This window comes from Hyla sarda, chromosome 2 (assembly GCF_029499605.1).
Source record: "Hyla sarda isolate aHylSar1 chromosome 2, aHylSar1.hap1, whole genome shotgun sequence".
Classification (NCBI taxonomy): domain Eukaryota; kingdom Metazoa; phylum Chordata; class Amphibia; order Anura; family Hylidae; genus Hyla; species Hyla sarda.
Window position 1 is genome coordinate 103292049 of NC_079190.1, and position 27159 is coordinate 103319207.

The 27159-nt window shown below is 40.6% G+C and overlaps 1 protein-coding gene across 3 annotated transcripts in view; it reads left to right on the top strand.

The window, feature by feature from the left end:
- VDR (vitamin D receptor) overlaps nucleotides 1-27159 on the top strand; it is a 180354-nt gene that overhangs the window by 82144 nt on the left and 71051 nt on the right. For all 3 annotated transcript variants that reach the window (XM_056562744.1, XM_056562743.1, XM_056562745.1), the window contains 2 exons: nucleotides 1852-2002; nucleotides 13230-13360. In XM_056562744.1, the coding sequence (XP_056418719.1) occupies nucleotides 1854-2002; nucleotides 13230-13360 (280 nt within the window). In that variant the 5' untranslated portion in view covers nucleotides 1852-1853. The remainder of the gene's footprint in view (nucleotides 1-1851; nucleotides 2003-13229; nucleotides 13361-27159) is intronic.

Here is a 27159-nt window from a genome sequence, read left to right on the forward strand (position 1 = left end):
ATTTATTCTGTGGGTCAGCACGATTATGGCGATACCCATTTTATAGAGCTTTCTGTGTTCTTTTTCGTCCGATGCCATTGAGTGAGGGCTTATTTTTTGCAGGTTGAGCTGTACTTTTTATTGGTATAATTTTTGCAATACGTGCTACCTTTTGATCTTTTTTTATTCCGCTACTTGTACCAAAATTGGCGAATTATGTTTTTTTTTTTTTTTTTTTACGCCGTTCACCATGCGGGATAATATAGTTTTATAGTACATGTCATTACGGACATGGCAATACCTATTATGTATATGATTTGTGTTTTTGATCTTTTACGGTGATAATACAGGGCTTTTATTGGGAAAGGGGCATTTTTTATTAACATTTTTTATTTTCTTCATACTTTTATTGAACAACTTTTTATTATATTTTTTACACTTTTTACAGGTTATACTATACTGCAATACATTTTTACTGCAGCACAGTATGACCCGATCAGCTGCATACTGTACAGCCTGTGCGATCCAGCCTGTGGCTGGATCTCACAGGCTTCCATAGCAGGCAGACAAGAGGTCATGATCTGACCTCCTGCTGCCGTAGCAATCAACGGCGACCCGCGACCATATTGCGGTGCCGCCTTTGGTGAACAGGGGGAGCACGCTCCTCCTGTCAACACCATAGATGCCGTGATCAGGATTGTTCACTGAATCTATGGGGTTAATGCTGCCGGGACTGGCGCAATCATGGCTCCGACAGCTGCGGCGGGACTCCGGCTGTAATTGACAGCCTTGTCCCGCAGCCGTTCTCCTGCGCTGCCGGCAGCAGTGCTGGAGATCGCTAGGGCATATGCATACGTCCCAGAGCGCGAACGTGTTGGGTGCTTGGATGTATGCATACGTCCTATAGCGGGAAGGGGTTAAAAGTTTTATTTGGTGACAACAGGTATTCTTTAAGCACAAGGCTAAAACTGCCTGTTTCAATGACTGACTTGAATGAGTCCCATGTTCAAGGTGTAATTCAGGCTAGAAATAGACCAGTCAAGGCCTTGTATGAGGTTGCTAAACCAAACACCTTTAATAACCGTTTTATATAATAATAAACAATAATAATTTGCATCCGATCCGTTAAGGGTCCGATCGTTTTTTTTTTCTTCCTGCCAGTCTGACCCTGAAACTGGTCAGGTGCAAACGGCCACTGCTGGGTTGCGATGGCCCCCATTCACTTGACCCGGTAATTTTTACAGGATTTTAGCGGAGAAAAAAAATAGAGGTTGCACTATATTTTTTCCCCCCGCTAAACTCCCTTCCTTCTGGCCGAATTGCTGACGGAACTCCGAATAGCGGAGTCTGACGACAATGTGAACTAGGCCTTACCCTACTGTTCAGTTCAGTGTCGGTCGCTTTACCAATGCTTTATCAACATTTTTACAAAAATGTTTTCTCTATAGCTCCCACTACAAAGATAAATAATTATCTATAATAATTCACTAGGCTTTTCATTCAATAAAAAAAAAAAAAAAAAAGTGTTGTATTTTATGTTGGTTTCATTATTTAGGTGTAAGTTTGTAGATGATACCAAATGTGCTTATTATTTTTCTTTAAACATTGTAGCCATTTATTTTATTTTAATATTTGTTTTTTTTCTCCCCCACATTAATCATTTTTTTTTAAATTTGAATCATCCCACAAAAAATAGGCCTGCATACTGCTACAAAATTTTATAAAGCTTATAAAAAAAAAAAAATATTTGGATCTTGTCCCCAAATAGACAGATCCTAGAAGGGTTAAGCTTGAATGATATTCTCTCAATACTGATTGCTTGGTTTTACTTGATATTCACAGTAAGTCACCTATTACTTCTGTTTGTTTTAGTCATGGAATACAGGCAAGCAAGCACATCCTTCCCTGATGTTGACATGGAATTTGATAAAAATGTCCCCCGAATATGTGGAGTCTGCGGGGACAAAGCGACTGGTTTCCACTTTAATGCCATGACATGTGAGGGCTGCAAAGGATTTTTCAGGTAAATTATGGATTTATTCTTTACTTAAAGGGGTAGTCCTGTCAATTAAAATATCATGTTCTAGCATGCACAATAGGATGCACACACTAAAGTTATACAACATCCCAATATGCATTCATTAAATTTTCTAAAGACATATCATTGTTTTCAGTTACGTACTGCAAACCAAATGTCTTGTAATCCGTTCAGCTTCTGACTGTTGGGCCCCATCTTACCCGATCCAGCAACCATTTTGGCCCTGACAAGTCATAGCCCCATGTGACTTTCCCAGTTTTCCCGACCGTCTGTGCCCATATTCAGCCCATCCCTGTAAGGAGCGTCAACTAGGGGAGTGACAGGGTGTACATTATCTGACATGGGATGCCCACAGAACGAGTGAGCCGCGCTAAGAATTGGGGATTGTGGGCACAGGGCATCGGGCAGCCATGCTAAATCTGGAAGTGCAGCGTTTCTGTGATGAGCCAGCGAGGGTCTCCTGGGGTCTTCTGAAATTGATAATTGGACTGAAAGTACTTCATATGCTGTGGCAAGCACAACAGACACTAATATGTATTCTTATCCCTCGGATAACACCTTTAAAACAATATATATATATATATATTGTCTCATGTGTTACCTTTATTTCTGTATTACTTTGATGGTGGGTTAAAAGTCTGGTGTTACACAGACATATATAAAAAAAAAAAAATCTTTAATCCCATACCACTTTATCATTTTATGGTAAAATATCCTACAAATGTGGTTATATCTACCAAAGATTATGTTCATTGTTGGAAATTCATGATTTTGGAGTTGATATTTCATGGTTCCATTGTTAGAGTTTTATACTCTTTCTTACAAAACAACTATGTAACAAGCTTTGACATGATTCATTGCCATTACTAGAATATTCTAATCATTCTACTCTCCATATGTCTCCATTAGAAGTTGCAAATATTCTGGTACATGTGGTATACAAAACAGCTGGATCAATGACCTACACTATATGGACAAAAGTATTGGGACAGCTGCACATTACACCTATAGGAGATTTTAGGACATCCCATTCTGTATCTATAGGCATTGATATGGAGGCAGACCCCTCTTTGCAGTTATAGCAGCTTCTACTCCTCTGGGATGACAAGATTTTAAAGTTTGTCTGTAGGAATGTAAGCCTTTTGCAGACCTTGTATTGTGCACTAGGGCACAGCCATGCTGGACCATAAAAGGGCCTTCCCCAAGCTGTTCCCCCATTTTGAAGCATACAATTGTCAAAAATGTCTTATCTTTCAGAAATGTTAAGATTTCTCACTGGAACTAAGGGACCTTGGCCAAACCCTCAAAGCAACTACATAGCATTATCCCTCAGTAACCAAACGTTACAGCTGGCACAATGCTGTCAGGCAGGTAATCTTCCCCTGGCATTCACCAAACTTGCCATCAGACTGCTTTGCACCACTCCATCCAGTGTTTGGCATTGTGCTTGGCATTGTGCTGATGTAAGGCTTGCAAGCAGCTTCTTGGCCATAAAAACAATATAAAGGCACTTCGCTAATACAAATATGTAGTTATACTGATACTGTATAAGATAGTTTACAGAAATATCATGGCAGAATTAAGCAAAGCCTGATGCCCTCTGAAGCACGGGCTCTCTGAGACTCAGGCCCCATTCTGGAGATGACAAGGGGGGGCCCAGTGGAAAGACTCTCACTCCCTTTCAAAAACTTCTCCACCCTGTAAATAGGGGATAAGCTATCTTTCACCGGGCAACCCTTTTAAGATATTTTAAATGAAGAGCAATACTCTAATTTAGGGACTTAGAATGGGCATGATGAAATTTCCATTCTAAGTGGTTAGCTTATTACATTAAAGTAGTAATCATGTAGGTGCGTGCATAGACTGGGTAATGCCTCACCTTTCTGGCAGTCTATATGGTCTATGCTTTGCAAATGTTGTTTACCTGGAAATGGGTGGATGCATAATTGATCCAAAAGGTTGTTTCTATGAGACAATAGTTATTTTTAGGGTATAGGGATCTATCATTGAATGTGATTTTCATTTTCATGCAGGTGCCTGTGTCAATGCCAAGGTCAACGAGGAACTTGAAAAAAGATAATGTTGGAAATGTATCATTGTTGTCTTTTGAAATTGAGGTTTAAAGTAATTTTTTTGTTGCTTTTGGTTTCGCTTATGTACAAAATATTTATCATACTATCATAGGGGGTTGATAAATTTAGCGCACCTAAACAAAAAACAATAAATCACTTTAGAACACCATCTTGTATGATTCCACCTAAAAATATGCAACTTTTTTAAAGGGCTTTCCAAAGGCACGTTTGTAAGCCAGGTCTGGTATAGATTTGTGGTGTTTTGGAGGGGTTTGCGACTTTTTGTGTGACATTCGCACTTGATAAATTCGTTACCACTGCAATGTGCAAGTTGAAATTGACTTTTGAAAGGTAGTTTTCAGGTTTCTGTGTACTGCAAAAAAAGTTGCAAATAGGCGCTCGTGCGACATTTCACCCACCCAGTGTAAACAAAACAAAAAAAGCAGCTGTAAAGGCAATGATAAATCTCCATATTTATCAATTTTAGAATATAGAGAAAATCCAAGTTTACTGATGAATAATATTCTCATGTTCTTAGACTTGGGTATAGAATTAGCATTAGGCAAACAGTTTTATAAGCAGCTTTGTGTATAGTTCATTTTATAAAACTAATAGTAGGAAGGCAGCCAGGATACTGTTGCTAAAATAATTGCCTCATGAACAAGTATTAAATTACTCTTTTAGATCTGAAAAACCACAATTTAGGGTCCTAGTTAAAACATGTATACATTTATAAAATTACCCAAATGTAGTCACTAGCTGACTACATTCAGACCTTTAAAGTAACTTAGCCCTTGCCTGTCTGTGCACAGATACGTTGACATTCTATTTTGACAGGATGCCGACATTCATAATGTGAATTTACTCTAACGGATGCATTTTTTTCAGCCATATACATAAATGACATATCACTTATTTATACTGTTAAAAATGCATCCACCTGTTTACATATCATGTGCACAGATATCCACTTTCCCATAGACTTAGAACACATGAATGTTAAAGGGGTACACCCGGTGGAAAACTATTTTTTATTTAATTTTTTTTTAAATCAACTGGTGCCAAAAAGTTAGAGATTTGTAAATTACTTCTATTTAAAATTTTTAATTCTTCCAGTACTTATCAGCTGCTGTATGCTCGACAGGAAGGAGAGGTTTGCTATGGGGATTTTCTTCTGCTCTGTTGGTGGCACTTTTCACATGTGCCTGCCAAGCATAATGCTCAAACGTATGAACCTACAGTGAACAAACAACAAGCCAATAAGTGCCCATTAATTTATGCCTTTTTAGTGAAACATTTGAAATTCCTTATAGGTAAGTAATACAAGTGTTCAATATAACAGCAAAATGAATACAGGTCCTAATATATTTCTACACTTAAAGGGGTACTCTGGTGAAAACCTTTTTTCTTTTAAATCAACTGGTGGCAGAAAGTTAAACATATTTGTAAATTACTTCTATTAAAAAAATCTTAATCCTTCCAGTACTTATTAGCTGCTGAATGCTACAGATGAAATTCCTTTCTTTTTGGAACACTGATGACATCACGAACACAGTGCTCTCTGCTGACATCTCTGTCCATTTTAGCAACCATACATAGCAGATGTATGCTAAGGGCAGCATGGTGGCTCTGTGGTTAGCACTGCTGCATTGCAGTGCTGGGGACTTGGGTTCAAATCCCACTAAGGACAACAATAAATAAAGTGTTATTATTATTATAATAACGTCAGCAGATAGAACTGTGGTCGTGATGTCATCAGAGAGCATTCTAAAAACAAAAGAATTTCCTCTCTAGCATTCAGCAGCTAATAAGTACTGGAAGGATTACGTTTTTTTTAATAGAAGTAATTTACAAATATGTTTAACTTTCTGCCACCAGTTGAAGTAAAAGAAAAAAAGGTTTTCACCTTTTCGGAGTACCCCTTTAATATTTTCTACAAATAATATGTCCTAGGAATCGGTGTTAGATTAGTATGAGTTTGACCACTGAAGCCCCCATTACTCTGTTAAATGGGAGACCCTGTTATCATGGTGTGTAGTAGGAACAGAGAATGGGCACTGCTGCTCTGTAGAAGTTGGATACAAAAATCCCTGGAGAAGCACCACTGTTACTTGGCAATCACTCCATATATCGATCCCTTAGTTTGGCCTTCTTGTCAAGAAGGGATCGGGGAGTTCTCCCTATTCTGGTGGACTATAAAGGTCCAGCTGTTCTAACCCTCACCAATCTAACATTGCATGTACTCCAAATTACTGATCAGTATTATTTGATTATTGGTGGAAATTCTCTTTAACTATTTAAGAATGATTTCATAGGTAGGGAGGTTTTTGCAGCCAAAACTAGGAATGGATAAAAAGAAGGTAGACTTTTAAAGCGGTCAGTCATAGTCCTCATAAGCAGTGTTTCCTAACCAGGGTGCCTAAAGCTGTTGCAAAACTACAACTTCTAGAATGTCCAGACATCCAATGGCTGTTGTAGTTTTGCAACAGCTAGAGGCACCCTGGTTGGGAAACACTGTACAAGGGCTTTGTAATTTACAGGTCAGCCTTACTTATTAATATTGAATTCCTGATGCTTATTAACACATACCGATTACTCAAATTGGCTTTTCTTTTGTGAAAAGAGCTGAAGGATGGATTAAGAGATTAAGTATTAAACCAACCATGTATAACTTTAACCATTTTTTTATTTGTTTTATTGCATTTAAAGGGGTACTTCTGTTAAAAAGTACTAAAAAGGATTAAGATTTTTTTAGCAGCTGTATGCTACAGAGGAAATTCTTTAGTTTTTGAATTTCTTTTTTGTCTTGTCCACAGTGCTCTCTGCTGACACCTCTGTCCGTGTCAGGAACTGTCCAGAAGAGCATAGGTTTTCTATGGGGATTTTCTTCTACTCTGGACAGTTCCTGATACGGGCATCAGGTGTCAGCAGAGAGCACTGTGGACAACACAAAAAAGAAATTCAAAAAATAAAGTTTTTCCTCTGTAGCAAACAGCTGCTAAAAAGTACTGAAAGGATTAAGATTGTTTTAATAGAAATAATTTACAAATCTGTTTAACTTTCTGGCACCAGTTCATTTAAAAAAAAATTAAAATTAAATTAAAAATTACACTGGAGTACCCCGTTAAGGCTGTCTCCATACTTACTTTTTTAAACTTTGGCAAGCTTGTCAACATTTTTGATGGCAAGAAAACCTTGAGGAATCCTATTAAATTCAATAGCATCTGTTGGTGACTATTTGGATGCATTGTAGGAGGTTGGGTCACAGTGATGTAGATTCCATTAATTTAATCTCTGTACTGCAAAGTTACAAGTTTCTTTATTTCAGGCTCTGTTTACACTAGTATCATGGCGATACTAGTGTAAACAGAGCCTGAAATAAAGAAACTTGTAACTTTGCAGTACAGAGATTAAATTATAAAAAAAAAAAAAAAAAAAAAAAATGCTTATTTTACCCCCTTGATTCTTGATGCCCATTCTGCTCCATATAATGTCTTCATTCCATCTGCCCATCAAGTGACATAGCTTTCAATCTGTAGTTACCTAACATACCTAGGTATTGTGGTGGAAGACAATCATTCACAAAGAGGTAAGGGAAACGGGGCAAGGAGGCTCCATCGAAGTTAGGGGATTACTTGAAATCATTCCATGTATAGAGGGAGGCTCATGGCCAAAGCTAAGTTGGTAAGATATAAGCTTGAACTAGAATAGAATGCAGTACCAAAATGTACCTCCAAAGTTTTAAAGGGGTACTCCAGTGGAAAACATTTTTTTTTTAAATCAAATGGTGCCAGAAAGTTAAACAGATTTGTAAATTACTTTTATTAAAAAATCTTAATACTTCCAGTACTTATCAGCTGCTGTATAATACAGAGAAAGTTTATTTATTTATTTTTTTCATTTTTTTTTCTGTCTGTCCACGGTGCTCTTTGCTGACACCTGTCCATGTCAAGAACTGTCCAGAGCAGGAGCAATTCCCCATAGCAAACCTATCCTCCACTGGACAGTTCCTGACATGAACAGAGGTGTCAGCAGAGAGCACCATGGAAAGACAGAAAATAAATTCAAAAAGAAAAGAACGTTCTCTGTATTATACAGCAGCTGATAAGTACTGGAAGTATTACGATTTTTTTAATAGAAGTAATTTACAAATCTGTTTGACTTCCTGGCACCAGTTGATTAAAAAAAAGTTTTCCACTGGAGTACCCCTTTAACTCCTGCCCAATCTTCAAATTGGGCATGGAGCAATGTTTTCCACGCTGTGTGGTACATTTGCCAAGGCTAGAGTTCCATGCACAAGGCCATTTCTAATAAATAAGACTCGTGCACAGAACTCGTTGGATGTTGTACAGATGCCTCGGCATCTGTACCACCCAGCCTGGACTGTGTCACGCCACTCCTGATCTGAAGATGGGGCAGGAATGAAATTCTGAAGGGAAAGCTTTAAAAATGGCCATGTATTAGCAAATCAGGAATTGTAGCCAAAGTGTTATAAAGAAAAGACCTGTTACCACTCCTGACCTGTCGGTTTCAGTACATATTTGAAATAATAATCCTGATTCATTTTTAAGCTTGCATTGTGCCATTCTCCTTGAATAATTATGAATGAATAAATTGTGTGTTACAATTCCACCTGGTCAGCAGGGGTGTGCCACATGTCAATGTATAAATTGACTAAAAATATTATTACAGAATTCTAAGAAAACATGTTCCGGCTGTTTATTAAGAATCTAAACCTCAAGTAAAATAGACTTGTCTGGAGAGTGGACTGATCCTTTTTAACCCATTATTGCTCTGACTTACATCATGGCAGTGTTAAAGGACAATGAAGCGAACACAGTAGCTGAGTCCACTCCATACGTGGCATATGCCAAATGCTAAGTACAGATTATGCTAGCAGTGGATAGTATCAGAGATGACTCCAATCTCTTTTAACCCTCTAGATTCTGCAGTCAGCTTTTTTAAGGCTCTCAATCATGTCCAACCTACAAAAAAATACTAAGTGCCAGAATAGTTTTCTTTGGTTTATTCATCTCCCAAAAAATGATTAAAAAGCAACAACTGAGTTTCACGTACCTCAGCATAGTAAAAACTGCAGCTCACCATGCAAAAAAACTAGCCATCACAGAGCTCTATAGGCAGAAAAATGTGTTTTAGGGGTCAAAATATAGAGATGGAAAGCATCTATATAAATTAGTATCTCTGTAATTTGTACTAATCCACAACAATAATCCACAGTAAACATGATGAACATACTAAAAACATCCCCCTCCCCTTCAAAAAATAAAAACCAATACAGCACAGTATCTACTATGATTGTCATAAAACATTGAAGTGAATTGGAGCTGAGCTGTAGTAACCTGGCCTAGCATAAGGCTCAGTATTCTGTGTATTGCCATGCTATCAAAGAAAATCCGGTTTAAATGCTTTTGTTTACTGACAGACCTGTCGGCATTTTTTCTGTTTTTGTATTGGCCCCTTTTGCAGAATTGACAAGAATTCAGTTGTTGAGTTGGTTTCTTATTAGCTGATAGCAAATGTAATGTAAACTGAAAATGAATTTAAATGGGCACTGTCAGATACAAAAACTTTTGAGATGTTGTAAAGCATGCAAAACCAATAGGTTTTGCAATTGCTTTCATTAGAAAATTTTCAGTATCTTATACTAAAAAAGCCAATCAAACAACTGCCCCCTGCCTGCTTGGACACATACTAGTCCTGCTGTGTCCATGCATCATCACCCATGTCATGGACACACTTCCTTGATTGACAGCTGTGAGCGCAGGACTCACAGCTGGAGGAAAAATCCTCCCACCGTCTTTTTGTGTCCCGCTACTGTCAGTGAGGACAAGCTGGGAGTTGTAGTTTTGCTAATGCTAGGGGAAATGTGAGCAGACAGCATACTGAGGGAGGGGGCGTAGACCTGCACAGTGAGGCCACGCCCCCTCCCTTTGAGAGGAATTCAGACTAGTGAGCTAAATTAAAAGTGTAATAAAAAAATAAAGGTGCTTGACACATAAAAAATAGATGTACAGGGTCAGAATTAGGATCAGAATTATTTTTGTTGGATCTGACAGGTACACTTTAAGTTATTAGGGGTTTTAACTTTTATAGTTCTTTCTTATATATACTTTATTTTGGGTAAAGTTTTTCTATAAGCTTTTCAGTTCCTCACATTTTTCTTGGCATAACGTAAGTCGGCATAGATTATAACATACAATTAACATGGTCCTTATTTATAATCTTGTGGTGCAACAACAACAAAATGTAATGGCAGAGTGGAAAATGTAATAGCATTTTCTTTAAATAACCAATTTTTTTCCTCCCCTTTGCGGTGTCTTTGCTCTCCAAGTACACTTGTGGTTATTATGAATAACATAATTTCCAGCGCAGAGGCATTTTTAGACATTCATGTGGAACCTTCACTGCAGTTTGTAAAACCAGTCCTTGTCCTCTTATTGGTTGAAGTCCTTTTTGTCAGAATTGATGGTCTGCATCCTAACTTTTTTTTTTTTTTTTTAGCTCTGAAATAGAACCTTGCCAGCCTACAATATACATGTTTGTCTGTGGGTACATATTTCCTGTTTTGATATTCGCCATATATTATTTTTATTTTATTTTTAACACTGGAACTTTTTGTATTTTTTCACTTGTGAACCACAAGGAATATATTTTCTACTGCCTTTTGAGTATAGTATATAAAGTAGCTTTGCCTCATTCATGAATTTAGTTTCTTTGGCTAACATCCCATCTTTTAATAGGTGTAAAAAATTATTAAAATGTCAAGCAGATCACTATCATGATCCTAACATACTATTTTTCTTTTTTTCTGCTGTAGTTTTAAAGGAGTACTGCAGCCGTAGACACATATCCCCTATCTGCAGGATTGTGGGGACTCCCTGCTATCTCCTGTACTGAGACCCAGCATTTCCGCAGCCCTGCACGGCTAATGTGCGTGTCGTGGACCTCACTGAGGTCGATTACACTGCCCCTCCATACAGCTCTATGGGAGAGGCGGGGACGCCTCTCATAGAGATGCATGGAAGGGGCATGTCGGCCGGGGTCCCATACAGGAGTTCGCGGGGGTCTCAGCATTCGGACCTCCCACAATCAGACACTTATCCCCTATTCTGAGGATAGGGGATAAGTGTCTATGGCTGGAGATCTCCTTTTATTTAGCCAATGAGTCACACAACCGTAGGCAAAGTAAATTTCTTGTCATTTTAGAATATTTCATGTTTTGTGAATCAGGTGAATTAATACTTATCTTTATTTCCTCTTGCAATTAATAGTTATAATATAATATTTGTATAAATTAAAAGAAAAATTCCCAACACTGTTGCGGGTGCAAGCAGAAAAAGCTGGCACTAGAACTGGCGCTAAATTTGGAAATGCGCGGAGTCCATAAACAGCAAGGAATTTCTGAGCAGATTCTGCAGAAAAAATTGTCTTAGAAAAGCAGAAAAGTCTTAGATCCCGAATTTCTGCCATGTTAATTCTGTAGTGTGACTGTGCAGTTCAGAAAATATGTAGTGTGATAGTGTGAATGTGCCCTTAGTATACTATGTGATGATGAGCAGCTGCAACGCTGTGTCCAGTGCTGCATGCTTTGTATTTTTCACAATATGCAAATAAAAAAAATGTTGTTTCTTCAAGGAAAGTGAGTTTTGGGCATTTTGCTATTTATTTTGAACTACCAGCCTTTACACCACAATAATAGATGAAGTGCTGACCAAGAACTTTTATACTTACATTTTTGTATAGCTGTTGGTCAGATTGTTGAAATTACTAAAAACTTTAAAGGGGTACTATAGTGGAAAATATTTTATTTTACATTTTTTTTATTAACTGCCAGAAAGTTAAGCAGATTTGTAAATTACTTCTATTTAAATATTTTAATCCTTCCCTTACTTATCAGCTGCTGTATAATACAGAGGAAGTTCTTATTTTTTTTTTTTTTTTTATTTTGTTCCTGACCACAGGTCTCTCTGCTGACACTTCTGTGCATGTCAGGAACTGTCCAAAGCAGGAGAGGTTTGCTATGGGGATTTGCTCCTTCTCTGGACAGTTCCTGACATGGACAGAGGTGTTAGCAGAGAGCACTGTGGTCAGACAGAAAATAACTATACAACTTCCTCTGTAGTATACAGCAACTGATAAGTACTGGAAGGATGAAGATAAGTAATTTACAAATCTGTTGAACTTTCTGGTACCAGTTGATCTTAAAAATATTGTTTTCCACCGGAGTACCCCTTTAAAGGAAATGGCCCTTCTCAATTAAGATTTGATCAAATAGCATTGTAATTATTATAAATGTGGGACTTAAATGGGTATTCTGAGTTGCTCAGCCTGGTACAAAAAAAAACAAAAAACCCTATACATAATTTTCTCGCTACCCCTGCTGCTGAAGCCAGTCCATTGTACAGTGCTCTTTATGTTTGGGGTTGACGTGTGTATTGCCCACTCAGCAGCTGAGGCAGGACCCTCATGCAGCCGCTATTTGGCTATGCGAGCAGTGCATGACCCCAAAAAGGAGCAGCACTCTGAGTACTCCTTTTGAAACAATCTATTTATAGAAGTCTAGACTAGTCCCCCAATAAAAGGATTAGTGTATAGCATATTGTATTTATGTTTAGCTATTTGTTTTATGGAGGTAACAGCCCAGCCTCCAGTAATTCTCCTTGTTGAAGCACCTTCTGTGCTCTATACAGCTTTAAGTTTGGTTCAGCTGAATCGAAGGGCTTAACATTAGTGGTGTTTAAAGTCAGTGGACACCTTTTTTTTTTTTTTTTTTTTTTTTTTTTTAAAGCATTTTTTTATTCTTGATTTTCACTTATGTATTATGCATATAGGTCTGTAAAAAATTAGCTTGGTTTCTCTTTTACACCTCTAGTTTGTGTGCTTTCCTCCCTCTCTTCATCCTGTGTGATTTGCCCTTCATACTCTCCCTTCTGTCCACACTCTTGAGTGTAGCCCCCTCCCTGCTGCTATCGCTAACTAAAGAGAGCAGTATGCCATTCGCCATATACCATATTTTTTCCAGGTGTGTTGTCTACACATATACAGTAGTGATAAAAGATGTATAAAATGTTAGTGTGATTTTTTTGTTAATTGATTTTAGATTTTCTGCTCTGTTTTAGGAGAAGCATGAAGAGGAAAGCAGTCTTCACTTGTCCTTTTAATGGGGACTGTAGAATAACAAAAGATAACAGGAGACATTGCCAATCCTGTCGATTGAAGCGCTGTGTCGATATAGGCATGATGAAGGAATGTAAGTATATGTCAGTACAAATTGTGTTTTCTGTTAAGCATTTTGTATCAAAAACTATGACTTTGTTAAAGCTCTTTATTTTGGTCTAGTTCTTAGACACACTAAAGCAGGGGTCCTCAAACTTATTAAACAGGGGGTCAGTTCCCGGTCCCTCAGACCTTTGGAGGGCCGGACTATAGTTAAAAAAAAATATTAACAAATTCCTATGCACACTTGTATATCTTATTAGTGGACTACCCCTTTAAGTACGCAGTACAGCTCCCCCACATTAGGTAGGCAGCACAGTCCCCCCCCCCACATTAGGTTGGCAGCATAGTTCCCCCCCCCCACATTAGGCTGGCAGTATAGTCCCCCCCCCACACACACACACACATTAGGTTGGTAGTACAGTTTCCCCCACATTAGGTTGGCAGTACAGTTTCCCCCACATTAGGTTGGCAGTACAGTTTCCCCACATTAGGTTGGCAGTATAGTTCCCCCACATTGGGTTGGCAGTATAGTTCCCCCACATTGGGTTGGCAGTATAGTTCCCCCACATTGGGTTGGCAGTATAGTTCCCCCACATTGGGTTGGCAGTATAGTTTCCCCACATTGGGTTGGCAGTATAGTTTCCCCACATTGGGTTGGCAGTATAGTTTCCCCACATTGGGTTGGCAGTATAGTTCCCCCACATTGGGTTGGCAGTATAGTTCCCCCACATTGGGTTGGCAGTATAGTTCCCCCACATTGGGTTGGCAGTATAGTTCCCCCACATTGGGTTGGCAGTATAGTTCCCCCACATTGGGTTGGCAGTATGTTCCCCCACATTAGGCTGGCAGTAGGTTCCACCACATTAGGCTGGCAGTATGTTCCACCACAGGCCTACAGCCTCCAGCGATACAGTATGCCTGTGTACTGCCCACTAAAGTGTTCCGACCACCGCTCCGCCCATAGCAGGACCGGAGTTCGGTCGGAACACTGAAGCTGACATGCCTCTGGTAAACACTTACCAACTGCCAGCGCGCGTCCTTCTTGCTCCTCCGTGCTCCGTTGCCATGGGCGCACGCCTGGGATTTCAGTGACGTCCCTGCATGCGCTAGCTCCCGGCGGTCCCCACGTTTTTAAAGTAAACGTGGGGCCGCAGGGACTTAACAGAGGCATCCCTGTGTTCCGCGGGTCTCATGTGGCCTGCGAGCCGTAGTTTGAGGACCCCTGCACTAAAGCCTCAGTGCAAAAATGTATGTTAGCATTTGGCTATGCTGTGATCATGGTTGCAATTTTTGTTAATGTGTCTTATAAGCAAACGTTTCTGAAAAAACAAAGCAGAGCTTCTCATGGGATAGTAGTCTGGATAGTGAGAGCAAACTCATCCATCAAATCAGAGAATAGGGGCAATCATGCTCACCTTTTGTGGTTGTGCCAGACACAACCACCAGAAGTAGCGTAAAGATGTCGGGGCAGCCACCCTGGTATCGGCAGTCAGGGGTCTTCAGCCGAGCGTAGAGACATAAAATGGAGGATTAAAAAGTTCCACGGGTTTTTTCGGCGCAGACCGCCACAACTAATCACAGTTGCAGGCGTGTGAAAAGGAAGTCCATTTATTCAATAGCCATTACGAACTTTGCGAGGCCTAAGCAAGCCTCTTTCTCAATGTTAAAATTGGCATGTGCAAACAGTGGGGTTTATAAAAGGAAAAAAAAGCATAAAAAGATAATTCATTGAAGCAGGGCAGAAGTCAATTAGGGCAGATAATTGATTGCAGCAAGGCTGACGTCTGGGCTTCTGCCGGGAGCGCAGAGCACTGACGTGCAGTGTAAACGGTAAGCCACGTGTTTCATTCATGAGAAGCTATGTATGTAAGAGAATCTTGTAATGCTGACAAGCCCTTCACCTAGTGCAGCGGCATTAGGCACTGTGTAGGGGATTGGATTATGGGGCTTCTACATCTCGTGTCTGTTTAGCGGTCTCCTGACATTATCTGTGAGGATGACAGCAGGCGGGGATAGTGGCAGTGCGTGTGTAAGCGCTGGTATGCTGGTGATATAGGTTGCTAGGGACGCTGTGAGTCGCGCATGCGTGCTGTCAGAATAAATGAATGTCTGTGGACATGTAAGTGTTTGTGCTGTCAGTGAACGGGGATCGCGGCAGCGCGTATGTAAGCGCTGGTCTGCTGCTGACATGGGTACAATGGTTAATGCCTTGGGGACGGAGGGTGTACCTATACGCCCTCAGCCTGCTTCCTGTCTATAACGAGGGGCTACACCGTGGCCCTGCCTCATAGCGGGTCGGGCCCGGCCTCTAACAAAGGCCAGAACCCGAGTCTAAAGTTGAACGCCACGTCTAAAGTGAAAGTAAAGCACTGCCGGTTAGCTCAGGGAGCTGTTCGGAATCGCTGCGGTGAAATCGCTGCATCCCCAACAGCTTGCAGGACAGCTGGAGGGACCCTACCTGCCTCCTCGCTGTCCGATCGCCGAATGACTGCTCAGTGCCTGAGATCCAGGCATGAGCAGTCAAGCTGCAGAATCATTGATAAATGCTTTTGTATGAGAAACCATTGAACAATATAAAAGATCAGTGTGTGCAGTTTTATAGCCCCACGTCCGGAAATGTCCGAATTATAAAAATATATCATTAATTAAACCCTATTCTAAATGACGTACGTGCAAAAAATTCCTAAGTCCAAAATAGCGTTTTTTTTGGTCACTTTTTATATAATAAAAAAATGAAAGAAAGGGATCAAAAAGTCTGATCAATACATAAATGGTACTGCTAAAAACTTCATGAGCCCTTATGGCCCTCTAACCCCACTATTTCATAATCCCGCCTCCCCCCCCCCCCCCCGCCCAATATGGTGGAGAATACCTTGCCTATAAGAGTAAGATATATACTACTTTCCAATCTTTCCTCACTGATCACAGCCTTAAACCCCTCTCAGACATTATGGGAAAACGCCAACCTCTATACAACGTTTCCAATATGCGCAGCTGCAGCACTTTTACAAAACATCCTATAGGGCCCTGAACCTACATAGACCTCTGTCGGACTTTGAGCGGTTGTGCGTGGCCAGGTCTCCTATCCCACACCCAGTGAGCGCCCTGTACCCAATTTTACTGGCGGCGTCCATCAAAACTCAGTTACCCTATAAAGCAAGTTGGGAGAGAGATGTGGCGCATACATTCTCTGATTCCGCTTGGTCCCAGGCTCTACACAACTGCCACAAAACTTCACTCTCCTGCAAAGCACAAGAGATAAACTACAAGATATTAACCAGGTGGTACAGGGTCCCGGCGCTACTGGCCAGCATGTACTCAGGGACCCCTGATGTGTGCTGGAGATGCCATTTGGCAAAGGGGGACATGCTCCATATATGGCTCTCTTGTTCAAGGTTATCAACCTTCTGGACTGGGGTTCTGGACATTATACAACGCGTAACGTTGGTGACACTCCAGCGTACACCAGATACTCTTTTACTTTCGATCTTCACAGAGTTACTGCCCAGACCCACTCAGAGGTTAATATCATACATGCTCCTGGCAGCTAGGTCAGTAATACCAAGACTATGGAAGTCTACCAACTCACCTTCAATCTCAAATTGGCTCCTAGAAATCTCAAGGATCCTTAGAATGGAAGAATTACTAGCTGACGACCCGATACATCTTACTAAATACACTGCTATCTGGTCGCCATGGCTGACCTTCACAGCTTCCCAGGGGTACGATACCTTGTATCTTGAAAACTAGCTCCCATGTATGTGGCTGCTCAGTACTGCCTACTACTCTCTCTCCCCCCCCCCCCTTCCGACGACATACAGGTAGTGACATGACAGACATGCAGGCGCTTTCCAGGGGTCCCTGGGCTACATGGGTGGCTCCGGAATCCAGACCGCGTGGTAAGTGAACGCTTTCTGTTACTTGGTCCTTCACTTTACATGACTACCTCACCCCCTTTCCTATCCCCCTACTCTTTTTCAACTCTCTGTTTCCTCCTCCCCTGGCCTTCCCCTCATTCTACATTTCCCCCCCTTTTCCTCACACAACCCTTGACATCACATCGATATTAAGCCATCAAGGTGAACTGATCTGGCTCACATTCTTACCTGTGTCCATTCTGTACCTGGGTCTTATGGACACGTGGTCCTACCTTTCCTTGGAACCTCTTATTCTTACGGTAATTGACGTATGTTTTGCTACATTGAGAGGTGCCTACCATTCGCTACGAGTGTTAGCTAGTTCAGTTTGGAGAAGTAGCGAAGTTGTGATTATGTGACCCTCATTGATGAAACCTGTGACATAGTGTTGATCTGAGGATCATTGTTCATTGTTGCTATTTCCTATTTTTCTTGTAATTGTAAAAACTTCAATAAAGCTTTACTTGGGAGAAAAAAAAAGAGCCCTCATACCGCCCCGTACGCAAAAAGTTATAGGGGTCAGAAGATGACTATTTTAAATGTATAAATTTTCCTGCATTTAGTTATGATTTTTTTTCAGAAGTACGACAAAATCAAACCTATATAAGTAGGATATAATTTTAATCGTATGGACCTATAGAATAAAGATAAGGTGTAATTTTTACTGAAAAATGTACTGCGTAGAAACGGAAGCCCCCAAAAGTTACAAAATGGCATTTTTTTTTCTTCAATTTCGTCGCACAATGATTTCTTTTTCCGTTTCGCCGTAGATTTCTGGGTAAAATGACTGATGTCATTCCAAAGTAGAATTGGAGTTGCAAAAAATAAGCCATCATATGGATTTTTAGCTGCAAAATTGAAAGGGTTATGATTTTAAAAAGGTAAGGAGGAAGAAACGAAAGTGCAAAAACTGGAAAACCCTCCGTCCCCAAGGGGTTAATATAAGTGAAAAATCATGGTTGGTTCTGGCTAAATGTGTATGATGGTGATGCTAATTTAGAAACAATAAATTGGGGGCTGTAATTAAGGGAAAATGCAGGCTTATGTGCAATGCATGTCAACATATAGTGATTGTCACTTATTAGTAAAAAGAGACACATAATATATAATATAAATGCACGTATGCAGTAAATTACTAATTAAACCATACTGGGTATAAAAATTTATAACTGTTAAATATAAAATGCAAATGGAATACACTATCTGTTCAATAAAAAGAAAGGGAATTTTTTTTAAAATGCAGTGTCCTTGCATGCTAGATGCACGCAATTAGGACAATGTATCTATATAACATAGAAATGATAGTGTGAATGAATGGAAAGGAAGGGTATATATAAAACAATAAATATATAATATAGATATAGATAGATATATATCTATTAGATCTCTAGTTATGCAATGATGGGATAATGTGTATGCATTGAACAAATGTAACGTGAATATACATAATTTTAGGCAGCATACTAGATGTTGTCCAGTTCTTCATTCAGACTGAAAGGATGTAGCGTGTTCATTTTGAAAATCCAAAAGGACTCAGGAATATCTGAAACTGAGGAATCCGAGGGTTCTGATCTTTTACCTCCTTCCAAAAGTCCATAAGGACTTGATTAACCCACCAGGGAGACCTATCATTTCGGGAGTAAACTCCTTTACAAGTAACCTCTCACATTATGTGGATCTTGTGCTTCAGAAACACATCATCCAACTTCAATCCTATCTCAAAGACTTCAACCTTAATAGAAATGTTAGAGGATCAAGTGTGGGAAGAGGGATACAAATGGGCTATCCTAGACATAACTGCCTTGTACTCAAATATTCCGTATCAAAAAGGAATTGACACTATATCAAAGTTTTTGGATCTAGATATGGCAATGCCAGTAGAACAAAGAAAATTTGTGACTGACAGTATCTCATAAATCCTTAGCCACAACTACTTCTGTTTTCAAGACGAGATGTACCTACAAGTAACCGGCACAGCGATGGGGACAAAATTTGCCCCATCGTTTGCCAACCTATATATGGGAGGGTATGAAGAAGCATTTATATATACGGAACATCTTTGGAAGGGTATTACGTTCTATAAAAGGTACATAGACTACCTTCTATTCATTTGGAGCAGCACAGAGGAGGTGTTTACAGAGTATTTGAACACCAACAATTGGAATTTATCACTGAATGCACTGAAAAAATTATAGTTTCTAGACTTGGAATTAAGCACCAAAGAGACCAAGAAAACCTTTTTTCCCACTTTAAAAAATGGAAATACAATATACCTTACGGACAATTCCATCGGAATAGACAGAATTGCACCAAGACGACTGACTATATCTCACAAAGCGGCACCATGAGAAAGGCTATTCAAGGAGTATCATTGAAGCAGCCTATAAGAGGGCACTGAGGAATCCACCCGGAATTAAGAAGTAGACACACAAGAAAGACAACCAGGAGCAACATGGGAATAAAGAATATAGATACAATTTTATTAGGAATTATTCAGCCGGATATTTAAAATTCAAAGAAACCATAGAAAAACATTGGGACATTTTATGCCTGGATCCCATCTTAAACAAAATTACTACCAGAGAAACCAAAGTTTACAGATAGACGTGCCAGGACAATAAAGAGTATTGTCGCACCCAGTCAACTGCAAAAAAAGACTAGAACAGGAGAGAGCACTCCTTCCCTCTTTGGACACCGCAGAGAGGAGAGACTAGGTTGCTACAAATGCCAACTTAAAACATGTAAGTTTTGCATAAACAGAAACCATGGAGCAACCACATACGTAAGCAACAGCACAGGAGAGAAGTTAAACATAAAGAGCAGATTGAGCTGTACATCTACCTATGTCATTTATATGTTTGAGTGTAATTGCAAACTGCAAAATATTGGTTGAACAAAGCAACAGCTTAAAACCAGAATGAACAATCACTGCCATAACGTACATCACGGTTTTATTAAACATAGTGTATCGCGCCATGCTGCTGAATGCCATCATAATGACTTCCCAGCGTTCAGAATGACCGCAATCGAACAGATACCCACAAATGTACATGATCGATTTGAAAGCTTGAAAAAACGAGTCCTTCTGGATTTTCTAAATGAACACGCTACATCCTTTCGGTCTGAAGGAAGAACTGGAAAATGTCTAGTATGCTGCCTAAAAATTATGTATATTCACCTTAAATTTTTTCAATGCATACACATTATCCCATCATTGCATAACTAGATATATTTATATATATATTTATATACAAAAATACTGACCAAAAGGGAACCTCTAAAATTAACTTTTATTATCAAAGAATAGAAAAAAATGAGTGCAAAAAATAGAAAAAAATCCTTAAAAGCGCCAACAGTTCACACCGTAGTGTTGAAGCCTTATTCACAAAGTCCTCTCCGCCACAGTTTCCTCTACTTGGAATACACTGATTAAATCGTGGTTCACATTCCTATTGCAGTCGTGTGCCAATTTACCAATGTCAATCCTAATGCACACTTGAATTTGTGTCCAACTGCGTTAAATGAACATCCACTCCAGTCAATGTAATGAAACTTATCAGTAGTTATAAACAAAGTAGTCCATAAGTTACATGCACTAGTGAATGATTAATGGATAATATCTTCAGTGACCACAACATTCGTCATAATGATATTCCAACAGATCATAATTTTATAGCACTAGTGAATATTAATGGGATTATATCTTCAGTGACCACAATAATAATGATATTCCAGCAGATCAACAGTACAATCCCGTATCCACCGCAGTAACTTGGGATATATAGTCATAGGTTAACAATATCCAATGTTTTTAAACACTTTTTCAAAGTCCACTATGCATCTCCAGATGTATGTTAATATTAATCTTGACAGTGGCAATTCTTGTTTGCAGTCTTGGTTAATCATAGTATAACAATCTAGGTTGTCACTATATTACTTGCTTCAATCTACTGCATTACTAGTCTGCGGCCATTTGTACGTATATTGTATACCGCACATCCTTAATCAAGTTGGTGCATATATAGGATTTTGATTGAGCTTCCTATTCCAATAAGTCTAGCCTAGGGCTTACAGACTACTCAGTAGCAACAGCCTACTGATGCACAATAGGCTTTCTATACCATCTTGATGCACAATAGGCTTTCTATACCATAGCCTTAGTTAACATGTTTAATATCATTTGTAGACTAATTGTTTGTGGAGAGGTAATAATCCGCATTAAGTCCTCCCATCTCCACACTGCTAGTTATTAGGAATGCTGTGGTCACACTTAGCTTTGTAGTTCCTCAATGCGATGATCTGCGGCTGTGCTATATTCTGTTCGTGGCTCCAACACCTCAATGCTTCAAAGAATAGAAGGGTCCAACGCGTTTCTTTCAGCCTCAAATCGTCAGGGACCTATTATAGCTTGGTCTCCATAAATATACAGCAGTGCTATTGCACTGTTCGTGCGGCACTGATGACGGCCGTACTCAAAATGCATACCTGTGATCATTTATACCTATTCTATCCCTTCCGCCTCATTCTAGTATCCAATCACCTGTGCGGTAGTCACACACGTGACTTATATTCCGCACAAGTATTCAGGTAACGAGACCAGAGCGAGGCTGGACAGGTGTACGATAATGGATCAGGAGGTAACGTTCCAAGCCTCGTTCTGATTTATATGGCAAAGCAAGATTTGCGTTCCATAGTATGCAGTCAGTTACTGACTGCTATTTAAGGGAATCCACTGCGCAGGAATTGCATACCTGGGGTCCACATAAAGATATCAATTCTACTATAGTTCTATAATGTACTTATTTATTAGATTCCCAAGTTTAATTACATAGTAAGTTTTAGTATTATAATTTTTAATTTAAGATTAGTTTAAATTAAAATTAAATTAAGTCGAGATCCTGACGGGTAACAGAAGTATTTAAATGAAGCAAGTATAGGATATGGAATCATTTAACCCATGGGGTTTAACACTCTGTAGCCTGAATGTTCATTCAGCTTCTCGCTGCAACAATATTTTGTCCCAGTTCCCCCCTCTTAGTCCCTTAGGACAACTTTGATGATGTTCAGCGAAGTGTTTTCCTATAGGTGTCTCTCGCATGTTTAATTGCCCCCAAAAAAACAAAAACCTGATAACACCTCTGGGGGGATTTTTCAAAAAAATGGGTCATAGGTCACTGAGTCACTATCATCGGGGACTTTTTATGTTGCCTCAAATGCGCAGCGCTCTCTCTCCACCTGAGCGGGTGCGCATTTGAGGCAACAGGTTAGGGATGGCCACACACATCACATTCCCAGAATGATGATTCAGAGCATAGGGTTTGGGGCGGGCATTATTTATTAAGTTTTGGCTATGCTCTGGGTCATCATTCTGGGAACATATCCTGTTTTATTATTTTATGATTTATAGTTTTTTATAGCCTATATGTTCTTGTAGACGTAACTTCCATGTCCTGAAAGTCTTACCCACATAGTTCAGAGGGCATCCACATGTAAGTAGGTACACTACCCCCCTAGTCTCACAATTGGCAAAATGTCTGTTATCAAATTTTTCATGTGTATAACTACTCTCAAATACCTTACTCTTCAATATGAAGGGGCATATACTACATTTCCCGCATGGGAATGTACCCTTAGGTTTGCTGGACGATAGCCATATTTCTTTTGGAGCCTCAGGTTCAAAACAACTATGTGTTAATTGATCTTTCAAATTTTTCCTAGTCTATATGTTATTTGTGGAGTTTTGGAGATTAATTCTGTTAAGTTCTTATCTGCCATTAACCCCTTAAGGACCCAGCCATTTTACACCTTAAGACCCGGCCATTTTTTGAACATCTGACCACTGTCACTTTAAACATTAATAACTCTGGAATGCTGTTAGTTATTCTGATTCCGAGATAGTTTTTTTGTGACATATTCTACTTTAACATAGTGGTAAAATTTTGTGGTAACTTGCATCCTTTCTTGGTGAAAAATCCCAAAATTTTATGAAAAATTAGAAAATTTTGCATTTTTCTAACTTTGAAGCTCCCTGCTTGTAAGGAAAATGGATATTCCAAATTAAAAAAAATGTTATTCACATTTGCAATATGTCTACTTTATGTTTGCATCATAAAATTGACGTGTTTTTTTACTTTTGGAAGACACCAGAGGGCTTCAAAGTTCAGCAGCAATTTTCAAATTTTTCACAAAATTTTCAAAATCGAAATTTTTCAGTTACCAGTTCAGGTTTGAAGTGGATTTGAAGGGTCTTCATATTAGAAATACCCCACAAATGACCCCATTATAAAAACTGCACCCCCCAAAGTAACCCTTTAGGTGTTTCACAGGAGTAGCAGCAAAGTAAAGGAGAAAATTCACAATCTTAATTTTTTACACTCGCATGTTCTTGTAGACCCAATTTTTTTATTTTTACAAGGGGCAAAAGGAGAAAATGTATACTTATATTTGTAGCCCAATTTCTCTCGAGTAAGCACATCATATGTCTATGTAAAGTGTTCGTCGGGCGCAGTAGAGGGCTCAGAAGCGAAGGAGCGACAAGGGGATTTTGGAGAGTACATTTTTGTGAAATGGTTTTTGGGGGCATGTTGCATTTAGGAAGCCCCTATGGTGCCATAACAGCAAAAAAAAACACATGGCATACTATTTTGGAAACTAGATCCCTTGAGGAACATAACAAGGAATAAAGTGAGCCTTAATACCCAACAGGGGTTTCACGACTTTTGCATATGTAAAAAAATATTTTTTTTTTCACTAAAATGTGTTTCCCCCAAAATTTCACATTTTTGAAAGGGTTAATAGCAGAAAATACCCTCCAAAATTTGTAACCCCATCTCTTCTGAGTATGGCGGTACCCCATAAGTTGACCTGAAGTGCACTACGGGCAAACTACAATGCTCAGAAGAGAAGGAGTCATATTTGGCTTTTTGAGAGCAAATTTTGCTCGGGGGGCATGTCTCATTTAGGAAGCCCCTATGGTGCCAGGACAGCAAAAAAAAACACATGGCATACCATTTTGGAAACTAGACCCCTAGAGGAACGTAACAAGGAATTAAGTGAGCCTAAATACCCCACAGGGGTTTCACGACTTTTGCATATGTAAAAAAAAATATTTATTTTTTTCACTAAAATGTGGGTTTTCTCCAAAATTTTACATTTTTACAAGGGTTAATAGCAGAAAAGACACCCCAAAATTTGTAAATACATTTCTTTGGAGTAAGGACATACCTTAATTTTTGATGATTTTTGCTCCACGGGTGCACACCAGGTCTTGGAGTGGGAGGTCAGTCAGGGGCCTTGAGCTTATCTTAGCAGCCAGGATGTGGGACCCCCCCCTCAAGGAGCATTAATGGGGGAGCACTGAGCCCTAAAATAGGGGAACACGATGGGGGACAACGGGCCGTAACTGGGGTAGACAGGTGGGGTATAGTGGGCCAAAAAACTATAAATCATAAAATAATAAAACAGGATATGTTCCCAGAATGATGACCCAGAGCATAGCCAAAACTTAATAAATAATGCCCGCCCCAAACCCTATGCTCTGAATCATCATTCTGGGAATGTGATGTGTGTGGCCATCCCTAACCTGTTGCCTCAAATGCGCACCCGCTCAGGTGGAGAGAGAGCGCTGCGCATTTGAGGCAACATAAAAAGTCCCCGATGATAGTGACTCAGTGACCTATGACCCATTTTTTTGAAAAATCCCCCCAGAGGTGTTATCAGGTTTTTGTTTTTTTGGGGGCAATTAAGTGATTTATGGGGTTAAAATTTGGAATGTACTCTGGACTTGGTACATTGGTCAAATTATGGACAATTAAAAATGTAAAGGGAAAATTTAGGGCTCCATGGAAGTGTGATACTCCCTGAAGCAGTATTGTATGCAGAGGCCCGGATTATCTGGGCAAGTGTCGCACTGATGGATGGTGTCCTTCCGTATCCCCTTCCTGCGACACTCTGCATTTTTCTGGGATCGCCCCTTCTTTCCAGTGTGGGGGACCTCACCTGGAAAGTGTTGGCCTGGGACGATCCTGGCGCCTCCAGACCCTTGGGAAGTCCGGCCTGATCTTTCTCGGTCGCCAAAGATCAGGAACCTTAGGACTTCTTCTTGGTACTGGAGGAATGTCCCTGTGTTGCCAGCGTACTGGGACAGTACAAAAGCGTTGTACATGGCAACCTGTACCATGTAGACCGCAACTTTTTTGTACCATGCCCGTGTTTTCCGCATGGCGTTATATGGCTTGAGGACTTGATCTGAGAGATCAACTCCCCCCATATAGCGATTGTAGTCCAGAATACAATCGGGCTTGAGGACCGGTCCCACGGTAGCTCGCACAGGGACAGGGGTGCTGCCGTTCCCATGAATAGTGGTGAGTATAAGGACATCCCTCTTATCCTTATACTTCACAAACAGGTTATCATGGGTGAGGGTACGGGACTCACCCTTGGGGATAGGCGTCTGGACCAAATTTAGAGGGAGGCCTCTCTGATTCTTCCGCACGGTCCCACAAGCGGACGTGGATCTGGCGGAAAGGGATGTGAAGAGAGGGATGCTAGTATAAAAATTATCCACGTACACGTGGAAACCCTTATCCAGCAATGGGTACATAAGGTCCCAAACGATTTTCCCGCTAACACCCAGAGTGGGGGAACAATCTGGGGGTTCAATATCTCGTCCCTCATACACTCTAAACCTGCAAGTGTACCCGGAGGTACTCTCGCAGAGTTTATAGAGCTTCATGCCATACCGCGCCCGCTTTGAGGGAATATACTGGCGGAAGATGAGTGTCCCCTTAAAACTGATGAGAGACTCATCTACCAAGAGGTCCCTGAGCGCTACATAGGCCTCCAAAAATTTGGCCCCAAAGTGATCGATGACTTTGTAAAGCCGGTCATGGGCGGGATCACCTTGTGGCGGACATGCCGCATTATCTGCATAATGCAGGCATTTCCGAATCGCCTCGTACCGCTTCCATGTCATCGCCATACTGTAAAGCGGGGTCTGGTAGAGGACGTCCCCGCTCCAGTAATGACGGACACTTGGTTTTTTGTCTAGGCCCATATGCAGCGTGAGGCCCCAAAATGTCCTCATTTCCGCTGCATCAATGGCACGCCATTCATTGGACCTGGCCAAAAAGGAATCGGGGTGGTGGGCAATGAACTGCTGGGCATACAAGTTCGTTTGCTCCACCATGTGATTGACAAAGCTGTCACTGAAAAAAAACTTAAAGTCCAGATCAGTGAACCCAGCCGTGTCAATCCGGATTCCTGAGTCGCCAACAAACTCAGGAATCCGTGGCTGATAACCCTCTGGGGGGCTCCAGACAGGATCACCGGAAGGGGGCTTCGGTGCACTTGTCTGCGGGGCTGGACTCCTATTACGAGCGGCATTGCCACTTGTACTAGTGTCGGCCACTGGTTCACTCTCATGGGGGGTGCGTGGCCTCGCCTGGCGGCGTCTCCGCCGCCGTACAGGTGACTCATCATCACTGCTAGATGATGAGGAGGGCGATGAAGAACACAAAAATGTAGGATCTTCATCGTCCTCACTGGCAGATTCGGAGTCGGAGGCTAAAAAAGCGTAAGCCTCCGCTGCCGAAAATGCCTGACGGGCCATCGCCGATGGCTGCCCGGGCTTGCTGGGAGTTGTAGTTTTGAAACCTCTGGAGGTCCGCAGGTTGAAGACCACTGAGGGCAGATGATGACAAGAGGATGATGAAGGGGGGGGGTGTGGGATGATGACAAGGGGATGATGAAGGGGGGGTGTGGGATGATTACAAGGGGATGATGAAGGGGCGGTGGGGATGATGACAAGGGGATGAAGAAGGGGGGGTGTGTGGGATGATTACAAGGGGATGATGAAGGGGGGTGGGGATGATGAAGGGGGATGTGTGGGATGATGACAAGGGGATGATGACAG